The sequence below is a fragment of the Dasypus novemcinctus genome, chromosome 5 (genome assembly GCF_030445035.2).
Source record: "Dasypus novemcinctus isolate mDasNov1 chromosome 5, mDasNov1.1.hap2, whole genome shotgun sequence".
NCBI lineage: Eukaryota > Metazoa > Chordata > Mammalia > Cingulata > Dasypodidae > Dasypus > Dasypus novemcinctus.
In genome coordinates this window covers 152,781,450-152,798,130 of record NC_080677.1, presented here as the reverse complement: position 1 = coordinate 152,798,130, position 16,681 = coordinate 152,781,450, and the positions used below count along the sequence as shown (strand labels likewise).

General features: G+C 35.3%; 1 protein-coding gene across 2 annotated transcripts in view; it reads right to left on the bottom strand.

The window, feature by feature from the left end:
* Positions 1-399: 399 nt before the first annotated feature.
* The window catches only part of ITGB1 (integrin subunit beta 1), a 50,568-nt gene continuing 34,286 nt past the window's right edge, over positions 400-16,681 (bottom strand). The window contains exons 7-17 of one of the 2 annotated variants that reach the window (XM_058297704.2): positions 15,277-15,432; positions 13,997-14,092; positions 13,584-13,673; positions 12,010-12,150; positions 11,648-11,847; positions 9,938-10,176; positions 9,495-9,717; positions 8,664-8,896; positions 6,865-7,031; positions 6,016-6,096; positions 1,548-1,638 (exon numbers count right to left, since the gene is read on the bottom strand). In XM_058297704.2, coding sequence (XP_058153687.1) covers positions 6,022-6,096; positions 6,865-7,031; positions 8,664-8,896; positions 9,495-9,717; positions 9,938-10,176; positions 11,648-11,847; positions 12,010-12,150; positions 13,584-13,673; positions 13,997-14,092; positions 15,277-15,432 — 1,620 coding nt within the window. In that variant the 3' untranslated portion in view covers positions 1,548-1,638; positions 6,016-6,021. Of the gene's footprint in view, positions 1,639-6,015; positions 6,097-6,864; positions 7,032-8,663; positions 8,897-9,494; positions 9,718-9,937; positions 10,177-11,647; positions 11,848-12,009; positions 12,151-13,583; positions 13,674-13,996; positions 14,093-15,276; positions 15,433-16,681 lie in introns of both variants that reach the window. The other variant, XM_058297705.2, reaches the window with a different exon arrangement.

The following is a 16,681-nucleotide window of genomic DNA, read 5'->3' as shown; positions in this document are numbered from 1 at the left end:
TTTGTTTTCTAACTGAAATAAACCAAAGTCAGATAAACAATTTCCCTAATTTTTTCAAGAAAAGTGACAATCCATTCTCAGCTTAAATAAAATTCTATCTTCTAGCTTCTAATAAATGCTCTAAGATGATGTTCATAAAGAGTGAACTCTGCTTAATGTTGGGATGAAATTTACCCCATCTAGCCAATATTATTTAGAGAACCAGAAGGTAATCTTCAAGTCTGTAGTTTACCATACCACTCTCCTTATATCCCTAGCAAATCTTTCTTTTGTATGTATAGATGAAATGTATTCCCTTCTTAAGTGAAATACCCCACCACCAAAAGTGTTTTTCCCCAGTGTAAAAATCTTCATGTATACAAACTGACAAAAAAATCAATATAGAGCCCAAACATCCAATTTAAGTATTTTAGGCATTTTTATTTAATAAATAACTTCAGTAAATAGCATTGTAAAAAGTGAACTATTAAAATTAAAAGGCACTTAAAATAAGAACGTGGCTAGTATGAAACACGATGGGCAACTCAAACAGTGAGAGGTAATATACAGTGGTCTGTTATGGCACTACCTGAAAGGAAGGCTTGCTTAAGTGACAGGTGTTGCATAGGCCACAGCACAACTTCACATGTTCATTAAGAAGGCAAATTTACAGCCAAACCTTCAAAGAAAATGTACTGATAAAAAGTCTGACCCCCATATTGCAAACAAATACATTAAAAGATTAGAAGAGGTGATAAAAGCACCAAGCTTGAAACAAAAAGAAAAAAATAAAATAAATTTAACCCAAAATGTCCCCATTCAGCAAATACTATGTGAATTAAGGCCTTTATGTAAATAATGCTAAATCAAGGGACTATTTTGCAGAAAATTTCCCAGTATTTTTATCCAAGGCTTGAATTTATAAAAAGAAGGCATAAAAGTTACCAAGATTAAGTAACTCTTGAAATGGCACACAGGTTTTAAAGCTATTTGTTTTTCTTTTCTAACTTTCTGAATTCTTGATCTCTGTAGATCAAAAAATTTAAAACTATTTGATAATTGTAACTCCCAAAAACATACGTCTTCAAGATATGTCATCAGTCATGTCTGACAAGCAACAAGCAAAATAATAAAATTTAAAGCGATACTAAATTAGCTTGCAGGACATTTACTTTGGATTCTGCATAACTGAAGACAAGTCCTGACACATCTGTAAAGCTAAAATTCAGTTTTACTACTTGATTAATAGAAATGCTCATCATGCTGATTACCTTAACGACTGCCCTTTCAAACACTCTGAAATATCCCTTAATCCATTAAGAGCTTGATTTCAATAGTCCAGGAGGAAAAGGTCAAAAAGGCACAATGTGACCTTAGCTGACAAGGATAACCATCTTATCTCAAGTTTTTTTCAGTCCCTGGCATTGAGTATAACATTATTTTCCAAATAATAAAAATAAAAAAATTATACATATTGTACACTGTCAATCTGCACATGAGTAAAACCATGGCATGTTACCCTAATACTACTTTACTGTGACTATGAAAATTGCTACTTTGCATTCAGTGTTGTGGAATCTGCACAAGCAGTGCTCATTTTCCCTCATACTTCGGATTAACCACAGTTGTCACGGCACTCTTATAAATAGGATTTTCACCCTAAAAAGAAAAAAAGAAAAAAGTCAATTACTCTACTAAAATCATGTATTATTTTATAAATTACTGAAGTCCATCATTTTAAAAATCCATTTTCCATTTTATCTGCCAGATATTACACTCAATCAAAGGCATTAATAAAAGCTTCGACTAAAACAAACATGAAAGTTTTGCTCTACAAATCTAATGTAAAGCTACCCCTGCAGTCCTGTGCTCTTTCCTTCTCGAGTGCTCCCTCACTGAGGCTGGTTGAAGACGTCTGCCTCAGCAGCTGGGAAAGTGGTGGTGACATGCATGCTCCCACGCCTGGCTTAAGGAAACAGTAATTCTCCTGCCTGGTTCTTACCCCTTTACTGTGCACAAACAATGCTTAATTGCTAATGGGGACCCTTAGCTCCCATCTCAGCAAGGTCGTACTCTCCTGGACTCTTCTACAAGGATCAAACTTAGAGGGCTCTGGGGAGAGGCTGATCCAGTGCTGGCACCCCATGTCACACTGCCACACGTGCTAAGCAAAGCACCATCCTTCATGAAATCACTACCCCATCTGCACTATCATAATGGAAACATTTTCTTTTTATTTTAATACTACTGCAATGAAGTCCAGCAAGTGACTACAAGCCATCATCATGAGCAATCTTTCAAGACCCAAAAATGCACTCTCACAGTTAATTTGAAGCAGGAAAAGGCATAATATCCCATCCCATTTTCTTAAAAGATCCTCCTATGCAAAGTGTAACATTTAAATATCTGCCATAGCATTCTTGTTTCCTCCTTTCTTATAACATGAAAGGCAGAAAGTCGAGTGAGAAATGTGGCCACAGAACTGGATCACAGGAAATGTATACTGCATACAAATCCAGTTAAATATTTAACTATCAGGCATTAAGAGATGATTCTGAAATGCTATTTAGTTTCATCATTCACTATAGAACCATTTGCAGGTAATTTTTAAACAGTTTATAGAAAGCATCTAAAGTAATTTTTTAAAATGTTCTATTCACACTTTGCTAGGAGTTATTATACTTGGATCTGGCTTTTGTTGCCACAATTTCTGCCTTCAAGGATAAGGTATAGGTTTGGTGGGTGACAGATACAAAAATAAATTAAGGCACTCAGAAACAGTAAAAATTAGAATTATATAAATAATAAGAGAATGGTGTGTATGTATATATATGTATGTGTGTGTGTATATAAAAGAACCTGACTTTTTTGAAGATTAGGGATATTTTCATAGCAAAATTGATGATTTTCTATTGAAAGGTGAACAGGACCACGTGCAAAGTCAAAATGTAGGTAAAAGTGTTGCATTTATGTACAAACATGTAGCTCAGAGTATCAGAAGTGTTTATGGGTGGGGTGGGGGGGTGTTGTGAGGTGGGGGGGTGTTGTGAGGTGTGGGGAAGGGAGAGAGGACAAGAAAGAAAGGCAGTGCCAAATCACACCAAGTCCTGTCTGCCCTGCTAAAGTGTAAATTTTATTCTATAGGTGTCCTGAGAGACCAGACAAACTGCTGTGATGTCAGGTCAGCAGTCTGTTTATCAGACATGCCAGTATGCCCTTCCTCCTGAAAAACGAGTTGACTGCTTCTTTGTTCTCTCAGAGATAAACTATATAACCTTCATGATAAGACTGGAGGAATAAATTCTGAGCTCTACTCCTGACCGGAGTTAATACCTTATTATACAGACATTATAGCAGACATTTCAGAATGGAAGTCAGGAAACTGCATACTAGCAATTACATTCTTAACAAGTTCAAGAGGGCAAATGAAAGAGTGAAAATAAAGTGCAGAACCTAACTGCATACGAGATTGGTTAGTACTGCCCTTTCTTTCAAAGATGTTGGGAAATATCAATTAAGTTTCTTAAAAAGAATGCATTGGATAAATCTGATATATAAATACTTAAGAACTGTAAGAGAGAGACAAAACAAACAAACAAAAAAACCCCTAGGTTACTGATGAGTCCAAAGTATAATGGATATGGGAAGAACTTACCTTTGAAGAAAAGTATGCCTTCTCATTTACACAAACATTTACATTTATTATTTCAAAGTCAATCCAAACAAAGTTTAACATGCAAGGTTAGAGGTAAAATTAAATTCACTGTCTGCATTAGGCATCATTTTAATTGGAAGAAAGCTAAAATAATTCATATTAGTTTCCATTGTACAGAGTGCACTCCTTCCTGCTTCCCAATTCCAACAAAAAGCAAAGCTTATTTAAATCAAGAGAACAGCATTATATTCTAAAACAAAGCTCTCTGTACTCAGCAAGTTGCCCTACTCCTGTCCACTCTGGAGTGGGCTGACAGTGGACCCTGTTGCTGAATCTCAGGATCCTAGATATAAAATGCATAACGCTGAGTAAAAGAACCCACATTTATATCTGCACAACCACAAGTGGGGAGAATTAGGTGACTGTTTGTCACTACTTTAAAATTTGATAATTTAGCCTTAGGTATTAAAATAATTATTAGTGATTATCCATTGTCCCAAATATGTTAATTACATAATTAACTAACTGGCAAACCTCTATTCTATATCAGGAAAGTGCTTTAGAATCCATGATCTGTTTTAGTTACTTGATTTTTATTCATTGATTACTATTAATTCCCACTTTTAATTTTCTTAACATCTTAGACTAATCTGTATAACTGTTAATGTACCAGAATTTCACTATGTGTAGAAAAACTTTTGCCTCTTAAATTACATGAAATGCTTATTCTGTCTGAAGTAAAATTTTAGCCCAAAGCAAAGTTAACAATATAAAGTTTTCAATAAGTAAATATTCATAATTTCCTTCAAAGTACAATTAAATATACAGCAAGGGTAAAAACTTCACCTTTTAGTAATACAAATAAGTGCAGTTTTTTCCATATAAGGATCCATGTGAAATTGCCAATATTTGACTGTTTTTGACATACAAAAGGAAAAGGAAAAAATCCAATTTCATTGCTAATCAGTTTGCCCCTAAAAATGACCTTCTGTCTACCTATCCCTAACCAGGTAACAAAAGTATCCTAAATATATGTGACTGCTATTAGTTCAACGTTAGCTGGAGCCCCACTCACAGGGTTTGAAACTTCCCTCTCCCACTAAGTAGCTATGTGAACCTGATCAAGTTACTTAATTTGATCAGTTAACTGTGCCTTAAGAATAAAAATAGTTTCTACTATCTTCACTATGAAGATTAAAGGAATGGTTCACTTAGAACCATTCCTAAGATATAAGTATTATATAAATGTTAGCTCTTATTGTAATTATCACCACCATCATCATCTACACAGGAAAGTGGGAAGCGAAAAAGATCATTACTTAGGTTCTATTACAATCAATCAGGAAGGAAGAGAAGAGTTCTGGATCACTAGTCAGGAGAATTTGGCTCTAATCGCCACGAATTTTTTTTTTATCACAGGGGGCTTCCATGATTACATTAAAATATGCTGGAAGTATTTCCTCAGTATCCAGATATGAACTGTCTGAAATTACGTAAGGAAAATACTGTCCTCTACTGATAAGAGAATATAGTAAACTTGTCATCCAGGTAGAACATACATTCAACAGAATAACTTAACCTAGCTTACAGAATAAGATAATCAAGCTTTATTACAACTGTAAAATTTTCAACTGAGTTATTTAAAACTGTAAAAGGGCTTTTCTCTTCAAAGTCTTAAGTACCTTAAAAGTCCAATCTTAAGACTTGAAAATTAGCATCATTCAGTAACTAACATGACATAAAGAAATCAAACTCTTCTGGCTTTTAACTGAATTTCAAGTTACAATCAAGAACTAATGAATCATAAACTTTCTAGAGCCAATAATATTATAGCTGTGTATTATATAAACATTATACCAGATTACATTTAATTTTCGATTTTTCAGTTAGGACTTGACATTCAATTTTTACTATATTTAATCCTAAAATTTACACATAGCAATTTGTTACATAGCAATTAATACCACCTAACACATAGGACTATAGTAAGACTGATTTAATATACTGTAGTTCACTTGCCAAAAATACCTACCCCCTACAAAAGATCTTACTCTCTGTTGTAGGTGTGAAAACCTAAAGCAGAGGAGAGTGAAGTGACTCAGTACCATTCTACTTACAAAGTGGGGGAACTAGGGTTTGAACTTGGTCTAACTGCAAAGCACATTCTCTTTCCGTTACGCCACCACTGCTGCTTCTACACCATATTAAAAGTTATTCTAAAGTCCTTATAAACACTAATTCTAACCACGCAAAAAGAAAAGCCACAATATAGCCATATAAATAAAGCCAAACTTTAAAAACCAGCAATAGTGATAAAGGACACACAGTGCAGTAAAGATAAAGTTCACATGCAAAGACAGAAAATGAAAGAAAATACGAACGGCAACTTAGAGACCAGCTTTACGTCCATAGTTTGGATTCTTGAAATTATTAATAGGACTCTTGTAAATCGGATTTTCTTGCTAAAGTTAAAAGAAAGTTTCCAATGATTTCATCGGAAAGGAAACTAACAGTTATGGTGCTTAAACACTATATAAAGGACAGGTTTTACTATTTACACCTCTAAGACTTATAATTTAAAAAACAACTCAAGCTAATTGCAACCAAATGCAAATGATAAAATTCATTTATGATTTTAAAATATTGATACTAACAATACTTTCTTGTAGCAAAGGATAAATACACGAGGGCCAACATTTGGCCATCCCACCCTCTGATTCCATATTTGAAAGATGATATGCTAGCACTTCAGTCACTTAAGTGAAATTTTTTACAATTTTGAAATAAAAATGTTTAAAATAAAGCATGGTTTATTGAGAAATAATCTGCACAGAGTAGCTAGCATGTATATTCGTTAAGATTATCCCCAAAGGAGCTCTCATCCCCGTCACAGTTAAGCCTTCCCTGACTCCACCTACTGGCAACCATTGTTTTTTGATTTCTGTCCCTGTAGTTTTTATTTTTCCAGAATGTCTATAAATGGAACCATATACTCTATAGCCTTTAAGACCAAAACTAGAAGGAAATAAGAATCAGGACATTTTATAATGTTTTGTTTCAATGGGATATATTTTTAAAAGATGCTTTTTGTTTTTCACTATGTATAAGTTCTCTGTTGGGGGAATAAAATATTTAAAGAGGACTAATCAATTTTAAAGTAACAAGCAATCTTAATTACATTTACTTTATGAAATAACTTACTTTTTTTTCTTCATGTTTTTACAACTTACCGTGTCCCATTTGGCATTCATTTTTTCCTTTTCAAATTTAGCAAATTCCCTCCTGTCATGAATTATCATTAAAAGCTTCCAGATCAGCAGCAATGCAAGGCCAATAAGAACTATTCCAGCAACCACACCAGCTACAATTGGAATGATGTCTGGGCCAGTGGGACATTCTGGAAAACAAAAAGGGAAGAATATGCACACAAGTACATCTATGCCAAGTATGCCCATATGCCAAGTACACCCATAATCTATGCCAAGTACACCCACAACCACAAAGCAATAGGCAGTACCTCATTAAAAATATGTATAAGAATAAAATCCAAAACATGTGAATACAGACTATTCTAAAGAATACCTTAAAAAGCTGTAAGAAATAAGTGAGTTTACAAGGCCAATTAAAAAACCAACTGTTTCTATAAGAAACTGAAATTTCTACACAGTTCTACATATTAGAAACTGAAGATTAAAAAAAAAGTACCATTTACAATAGCATCAGAAATCATGAAATATGTGTAAATCTAACAACATGTGCAGGTCTATATGCTAAAAATAACTAAGCACTACTGAAAGAAACCAAAGAACACTTGAAATATGGAGAGAGACACCATGATCACTGATTGGAAAACTCAGTTCTCCCCGACTTGATCTATAAATTCAATGCAATCGCAATCAAAATCCTGGCAGGATTTTTGTAGAAATTAACAAGCAAATTCTAAAATTTAACTGGAAAGGCAAAGGAACTAAAAAAGTATTTCAAAAACCAAGAACACAGCTGGAGGACTCAAACTACCTGATTTCAAGACTTGCTATGAATCTACAGTAATCCAGGCAGTGTGGTACTACGTGAAGGACAGACAGAACAGTGGAACAGAATAGAGAGACAGAGGCATACACGATCACCAGATTTTCAACAAAGGTGGGGAAAGCATAGTCTTTTCAACTAATAGTGCTGCAACTACTGGGCATGCACAAGCAAAAAATCTACCTCAGCCCAGGCCTACCTAGGATCACATATAAAGATTTTAAATGGGTTATAGACCTAAGTGAAACCAGAAAGAATAAAACTGCTAGAAGAAAAATCCTTATGATCTTGGGTTAACTGAAGATTTCTTAGATACAATACTAAATGCAAGAGCCATAAAAGAAATAGCCAGTATTTTGGACGTCATTAAAATGTAAAACTTCTTGTTTTCAAAAAACCTAAGAAAATGAAAAGACAAGGAGGCACAGACAGGGAGACAATATTATGAACATATGCTTACCATATGCCCCAAATCCCATTCACAGAATTTACTTAAGAGAAATGAATCTTATGCACAAAGAAAAATCTGTATGTGAATGTAAAAACTTGCAAAGACTCTACAAAAAAAGCTACAAAAAAAAACTAAGATGGATAAGATGTTCCATTTTCTGAAACTAAACAAACTCAATGCTTCCTTATTAGACAAATCAACAAATTAGCTCTTTCAGGATCCAGTCCTAAATCAAGCTCAAACTGTGATATTATCAATAATGACACAACTTCTATCAAGCATCTCCTAAATTCCTTCTGTGGATTATCACATAATCTTCACTCAGCACTCATAAGATTTAAAACTCGCTTTCTCTTTTACTTATTTCTTATACAGTTAATTAAATATTACTTAAAGCTTTAAGACATGAAAATTTTCCCAACTTGAACCTAAACTAATCCAGCTGGAGGCTACTTCTGGCTACCAGGTGGCCTGCACCAAAAGGCATCTGAATTAAAACCAAAACATCAAAGAAAATGAAAAGAATGTTTAAAATTATCAGATTTATACCTGGCGTCTCTACAACATGAACAATAGCCTCATTGTTTCCATTCACAGAATATGTAAAGTAGAACCAGCAGTCGTCAACGTCCTTCTCCTTACAATGGGACAGGGGATCGACCTGGCCCGGCTGAGGTAACTTGTCCCGGCTTTCTACCTTAGTGATGTTAAAATGTGAACATTCCTGTGCACATGTGTCTTTCTTTCCTCCTTTATTGAAGGCTCTGCACTGAACACATTCTCTGTTAAAACACAAATCATTTTCATTTAAAATACTTTTTTTAATATTTAAAAGAAATATTTGCTTAAAAATAATTTTGTGACCATTTGAACAAAGAGCTATGAAAGAAGACTGGAATAAATGGAGGAGGGTACTACATTTTTTGGATGAGAAAACTATGTTTAAAGATGCCAATTTTTCAGATGAAATTATTTATGTATTGCAGTTCAAATTAAAACCCCAACAAAGAAGTAAGAGTGGCTAAGTTAAAAAAAAAAAAAGATGAAATTAGCCCTATCAGGCATAAAACCATAATAATTAAAACACCATGGTATTTACTGGTGCTACAGCAGTTCTCCAAAACCTTCAATTTTGTTTAGTTTAATCAAAAGAGTTATTAAGCAACTGGAAATGCCAACTTAACAATATAGCAAATTCAAATCAAAGTAACGCACTCTCACATGACCCACTTCAATACCCTGCATCACACACTAGCTAACGACAAGTGGCTCAGTATGGCAGATTTTTTTATAATGTAACCTAATATGAGCACTGTTCTGGTCCTAGTGAGAATGCAGAGAATAGAAAACCAGTTAGTCAAGCAATGAGGAAATGCTTACTTATGTTCGGCACAGACACCCAAGCAGGTCTGGCACATCTCACAGGTTGGTCCTTGAAATTTCGGATCTGTACATTTACATGCACCACATTCACAGATTCCCCGTCCGTTGCAGATCTGTCCATTTGAGGCCTTGCATGAACTAGTGTCCAAAGAGCAGTCACAAGCACTGCCAGTGTAGTTGGGATTGCATTCACACACACGACACTTGCAGACACCATTGCCTGCAAGTAAAAATATCATTTCTCATAACACTGGTGAAAAATATAAAATCACAAGCATTGATTTAAAAGTAAAAACAAGCAAGAATTTGGAAGAATATGTACCTAAGGGATGGACTGTCAGTGCTGCCCCCTTTCTGTCTATTCACCAGGTCAACTCTTAAGAATTTTCATGATATTAGATGAGATCACAGTTTTATAACCATTTTGGACCCTTTCTCACCTCCACAAATTAAGCCATTGGATCTGTCACAGTTGAAATTATCACACTCGCAGAATTTGCCAGAATAAATTTCATTTGTGTTGTCCCTCTTTCTACAAACACACTGCCCACAGACACACTCTCCGTTGTTACTGCAGATTTCTGAACTGTTTTCTTTCCTGCAGTAAGCATCCATGTCTTCACTGTTAACTTCATCTGTGCTACATTCACAATGTCTACCAACACGACCCTCGTTGCACCTAAAGAAAAATTCCAAAATTGCAATTATATACAACAAACATAATTTAAAAGAACAAGCCATGCTGTCACAGAAAGAATGGGAGAGGAAAGAGCAGAAGGAGCAATCTCCTCAAAGCACGTGAATGTTCATGCACACATGGCACAGACATGTGCAACAGACCACACATGGCACAGACATGTGCAACAGACCACACATGTGTGCGTACATGCATGGCACCAGTCATTCTGGTTCACACAACCTACATGCAAGGGCCAGGGAAAATCTTTCTTCAGAAAAGTAATCATCTTGATCAAGATGAAAATAGTCTTGCAATGAATAAGGGAACAAAACATCTAGAATCAGGATAAACTTATTTTAAAACAATATGTTGGTTATATTTTCAAATGATAGGCTAATACATTTTACTTTAGGTTTAAAACAATGGTTCAATCATTAATCTGAAAAAAATACAATAAACACTCACAAAAAAAGTGTATGGAAATTGAAGACAAATACGTTGAACATACCATTTGAAAACCTAAGTGGCATACTGTTTAAAAGTAAACCTATCCTATGGGCCACCCTATGTTTTGGAAACCCAGTATATTTTCAGAGAACCCAATGCTCATGTGCACTGGCTCTATCTCTCTGGTAAATATATAAAGAGAAGAAAAACAAAGTGTTTTCAAGATAGCCTTTTTGGTTAAATATTTTACTAAAAATGGATCTATATGATTCAAACAGGATATATATAATATGGAAAATAAAATAACATTTAAACATTTATTTATAATCAGTGATGGTGAAGTACAGCCATTATTTTTTTCATGGTTAATAATCCTTTTTAAACCTAGTCATTTGACGCTGGCATTTAGATTAAAATGCTCTCCCCTCTTCTAAGGAGAAAGCCATATTTAAAATAAATGCAGCTTTATTTTTTAAATAAAAAATTAATGGTGTGAAAATAACAAAACAATTTGCTTCAAGTTTTGTCTGTAATAGATTTAACTTCCCAAAAATACTTTTTCAATTTTACAATGTACTTATTTTTTAAAAATACTCCCACAATACAGACTACCAAGATCAACACTTTTTATTGCTTCCCAATTCCATTTCCCACATAAAATATGTCAGTCTGAGGTTTTTCCAAAATATTTTTATAACCATTTTCCATAACTTAAGTTAATGCTAGAAAATTAAAATTGGTATTATAAGAGAAAAATCCCAATGCTACTGTAACAACTTGTGAAAGATACTTGCATGGTTTTTTTCTCTAGAATAAAGAGCAGTTTTCTTGAGAAAAAAAGGCAGAGAAGGACGTTCTATAAAGATCACACTGAATATCATCAAACTGATCTTGTGCTGAGCAACAGGGGTTGGAATAAATAACTTATTTGCTCCAGAAGAGATTTTCTCTGGTGTACCAAAACACAGATTCCTATCGTTTTCTACGCCAGCAGACTTCCCCTGCCATCCTCCCCCGAGCTTACCTGCAGGCTCCACACTCGAACGTTCCATTTCCTTCGTGACACTTTGGACTTCCAGGGATACCTTCGCTTTGGCATTCACATTCACAGATAAACTGAAGAATGATCTCTACTTCTTCAGTGAAGCCCAGAGGCTTAATTTTAATGGTTTCGGAATTCTTATTAGGACATTTATTTGAAGTTATGCTAATTTCAAAATGAACCTTGCAAGAAAGAGATTAAGTTAACAACTAACTAAACACTTTAAATCTACTAAGAAGTCTTTCAAAAAGTTACTCATTTTTAAAATGTTTCAAATTATAAACTAAACTGCTTATAAACAAGCAATTTTTTTCTTTTACTCAGAAAATGTTTATCTAACATACCTCATCTCCAATGGAAATATTGGAACATTTTCTTCCATTTTCCCCTGTTCCATTCACCCCATTCTTGCAATAAGATTTATAATTTATTGTTACTCCCTCTGGCAATTTGCTGTTTTCCAAAATGACTTCTGAGGAAAGGGACTAAAACAAAGACTAATTATACATAGGAAAATCAAATGACATTCTACTATGAAATAAACTGAATGTAAAAATTCAAATGGGTAAAATAAATTGTTAAAAAATATACATATCATTTAATATATTTTTAAGCCAAATCCATTGAATGACTAGATAAAACATGGGATTCAGAGAAACAGGTTCTAATTAATAAGGACTACATCTTCAAAATGTGACAAGGGAAAATTAAGTATTTTTGTTTTAATTATTGAATTAAAATATTTAATGACCATGCTATACCGATAAATGAATATAGCACAGAGGTCTGATATTAATTATGTGGATTCACAAGAGCTTTCTTCTTTCCCCAGAAGGCAGCAAGGCTTCCCGCTAACTTGGGACCAGGAGAAATGACCCACTATAGTCAGGGAACAAGGATGCCCAGGAGCCAATGTAACCTGGCCAAACCATCCAACACGCCCAAGAAGGAAGGATCAAGCCAGCGCCATCTAGCATTTCCGACCTCTCAGGACAGAAGGAGAAGTCTACAGGGAAAAGTGATTTTTGTTCATACTCCTGCAAGGATAGGAGTTAAATATTCGAGACAGAGAACTAAAAAGAAATCGAACAACTGTAATCCTGAAAACATTTGTAAAAGTCTCATTGAGTCAGGTCTTTCCAAAACATTTCTGGATGCCCATGGTGTGAGATTAAAAAAAAAAAACACCTCTAAAATTCAACCTGCCAAAGAATTAGGGGGTGGTGGACTTGAATGTAGCATACAATGCTTACCACAATATACAAATATTCCTTCAGATTACTTAATTTGATTAGTAACCAATGTTTAATGGGTATCATTAAAGATACTCTGAATTAAGGTTTAAGACAAGTCCTGGAAGGAGAAAACAATTCCCCTTTGATTTCAATTCAACTTCCTTCCATATGTAAGGAAAAGAAATATACATATATTTTAAGTTGTCATATATATATTTTTATATATTTATATAGAGTATGTAATGCATGTGTGCGCACACACATACCTTTAGAATAGAAAACTATATCCTCTGAACATATGGCAAGAAAAGAATTAGATAAAATGCTTTTCTAGTGCAAGTCATCAAAACAAATGATTCTCTAAATGATACTTTGGGGAGGAAGAAAAAGATTAAGGGAAGCCTATGAATCTAAATATAAGTATGTTTTGCACTCACTTCACAAGGAGACCTATCACTTAATGATGTATAGATATTGAGAAACTCCCCCCACATGCCTTTATCATATTTTTGCTTTAAGCTATGCAAGTAATGATACTTTAGTAAGATTAACAGTTTTCCCTCCAGATTTACAGAATTTAATTTTTATGTGGTCCTCCAAACTTGCTAACGTGCATATGAAAGGAGTTTTTCTTCCTTGGAATAGTATATCCCCAAAGCTGATCTTATTTAAAATATACTCACATTGTATGCATCAATGATCAACTGAATTACATTACTAGAATTTCCAGATAAGGTTCCTACTGCTGACTTAGGGATCAAATTTTTCAGTTCCTGCAATTAAAAAAGATAAAACATGTAAAATACAAATACTACTCATTCACTTCAACCAATTAACATCTACTGAGTGCCTAATATCTTTTAAAACATGAGTTCCCTATACCTTGCCTAATTTAGGGAGTCAGCCCGGAAACAAACAATTAATTTTATAATATTGTGGTAAAAAATTAATACAAACCACTTTTTGTAAAATTCAGTCTGCCTACCTGGTAGCATTTTCCCACATTTCAATTCAAATATATGATTTTGTTTCTAATGGCTAAAACAAAAAAGGCCTAGAACTATGTTCCTCTTTTTTCTCTCACATTTATATTTACCTTGTAAACAGGCTGAAATTCTTCAGTAACTGCAAAAATCGTCTGAATGTTATTTTCACTGAGTTTCTGGACAAGGTGAGCAATAGAAGGATAATCCTAAGAAATCAAATAATAACATTTGGTATGAAATTATACCCTTCCAATCTACTCCAGTTTTTCAATTCTATTTGAAAATAAAAATGATCTGCATATACAACTCTAGTTTGCTTATATAAGACTACTCGGAAATAAGAATATCAACTGGAAATGATGGTTAAAGGGGGAGGTATGTATTTGTGGGTTCCTAATCCTCCCTACTTTTATATATGTTTTGAAATGTTCACAACAGGTTTTTAAAAAGCAGGATTCCGGCGGCAGACTTGGCCCAGTGGTTAGGGCGTCCATCTGCCAATGGGAGGTCTGCGGTTCAAACCCCCGGGGCCTTGACCCATGTGCAGCTGGCCCATGCACAGTGCTGATGCGCACAAGGAGTGCCATGCCATGCAGGGGTGTCCTCTGCGTAGGGGAGCAAGGAGTGCGCCCCGTAAGAAGAGCCACCCAGAGCGAAAGCAAGTGCAGCCTGCCCAGGAATGGCGCCACACACACGGAGAGCTGACACAAGAAGACACAACAAAGAGAAACACAGATTCCTGTGCTGCTGACAACAACAGAAGTGGACAAAGAAGACGCAGCAAATAGACACAGAGAACAGACAGACAACCGGGGTGGGGGGGGGAAGGGGGAGAGAAATAAATAAATAAATAAATCTTTTTAAAAATAAATAAATAAAAAGGATTATCTGTGTATAGGAAATGTGAGAACAATGAAAGAATTGCCACTAACTCAAGGTTTTTTATCTATTTCTTAAAAAACAGAACAAGACTCACCAAAGATTTCTTACAGAACTCTTAATAATTTGTCTGCTTGTAAAAATCATATAAAATAAGGTAAAGAGTATAAGACTAAACAAATTATTTATTTAGAAATAATATCAAATTTGCCACCAAATGATGTATGCAAGTGAGAGGAGACACAGACATGGTTAGACCACATAGTAGGACAGAGGTCTGCGGCAGCTCCTTCTGCCCAGCAAGGCCTTGTCTAAGCGGAAGGAAGCAAACGCAAAGTCTCATCTTTAGAAACAGCAATACTAGCTTTCTTCCACATTGAGCTCACACCTACCAAAATAATAAAACCCCAAACATTGGAAATCCCACAAGCCAGTCATCTACAATACTCTTAGTAGTAAGCACTGAAATTTGATGTCAACCCACCCAACATGTAAGGAATCAAGCACTTACATAATAATGACTCATGGTGTACACATCATTTTCCAGGTGACACTGTCCATCATTTGGTAAAACAATGCCACCAAGTTTCCCATCTCCAGCAAAGTGAAAGCCAGCATCCGTGGAAAACACCAGCAACCGCGTAACATTCCTCCAGCCAATCAATGACTTTGAAAGAAAAAGATTTTAATTTTTAAACACTGACGATTCAACATAAATCTGTGAATCTTCATACAGGCTGCCACTGTGCTTGTAACCTACTATGATCAACTCCAGCCTTCTCTTCTCTTTTCCCAATGCTAACAGCAATCTCACTGATTACTGCAGAGCCCACTGAACGAAGCTCCTCCACCCCACCGCACTTTTGTATCTTACCTGGCTGCCTTTCTCACAACACTTTTTAAAAATCATACCTTTAAAAATATATGTCTCTCTCCCCCCACTAGACGGTATATTAGTGCCGCATGGAAAGAGACAGCCTGCTTTTGTTCATCTCTAGCACCTAGCATTGTGCCTGGCGTGTGGTAAGTACTCAGTCAGTACGTGCTGAATAAACATATGGCTCAGTCCATCTACCTGACTCTATGCGCCATGCTCAGCCATCCAGCCTTGCTCGGCCTTCTGTACCATATACTCTTTTTTGGCCATCTATATTAAGCCTTCCTTTTTTCCCCTCCCCCAACCTCTGTCCCTCTCTCTTCTTTAATGTTAAACATTTTATTTCAAAATACTTTCAAACTTAGAGGACAGTTACAAAAATAATACAAACTCCATGCACAGAACTCTAACATAGCCCCCCAACACACCCCAGGTACCCAAACCACCAATCTTAACATTCTGCCACATGTGCTCTATCATTCCTCCTATTCATCATTCTGTCAGTCCATCTACCATCTATTAATCTGTCTTTATCAATTCATTTTCTGAACACTCAAGAATAGGTTGTAAACATTATGCTCTTCAAACTTATACTTAATACTGCCATGTATCTTCCCTAAGAACAAGGATATTTACTCACGTATCCACCTTAAGTGCACTTACCAAGTTAAAGAAATTTAACATTGATATAAAGTTTTCAGTCTATATTCCAATTTTATCATATGTCTCCTTAATGTCCTTTTGCACCTCCTCTCATTAGATCCCATCCAGAATCATGTTTTGTCTTTAATTGTCATTTTCTCTTTTGTTGCTTTCTTTTTTTCTTTTTAAAGTGTGGGAACATATATATAACATAACTTTCCCACTGCAACCCCTCCCAGGCATACCCTTCAGTGGATTAATCACCTTTACTAGTTGCAGTACCCTCACCACCTTTCATCACTCAACCTTCTCATCTCCCCAGAGAGAAACCCTCCGCCCAATCTGCATTAACTCCCCACTGCCCCTGCCTCCGGCCACAGGGAGCCTGGACTCACTG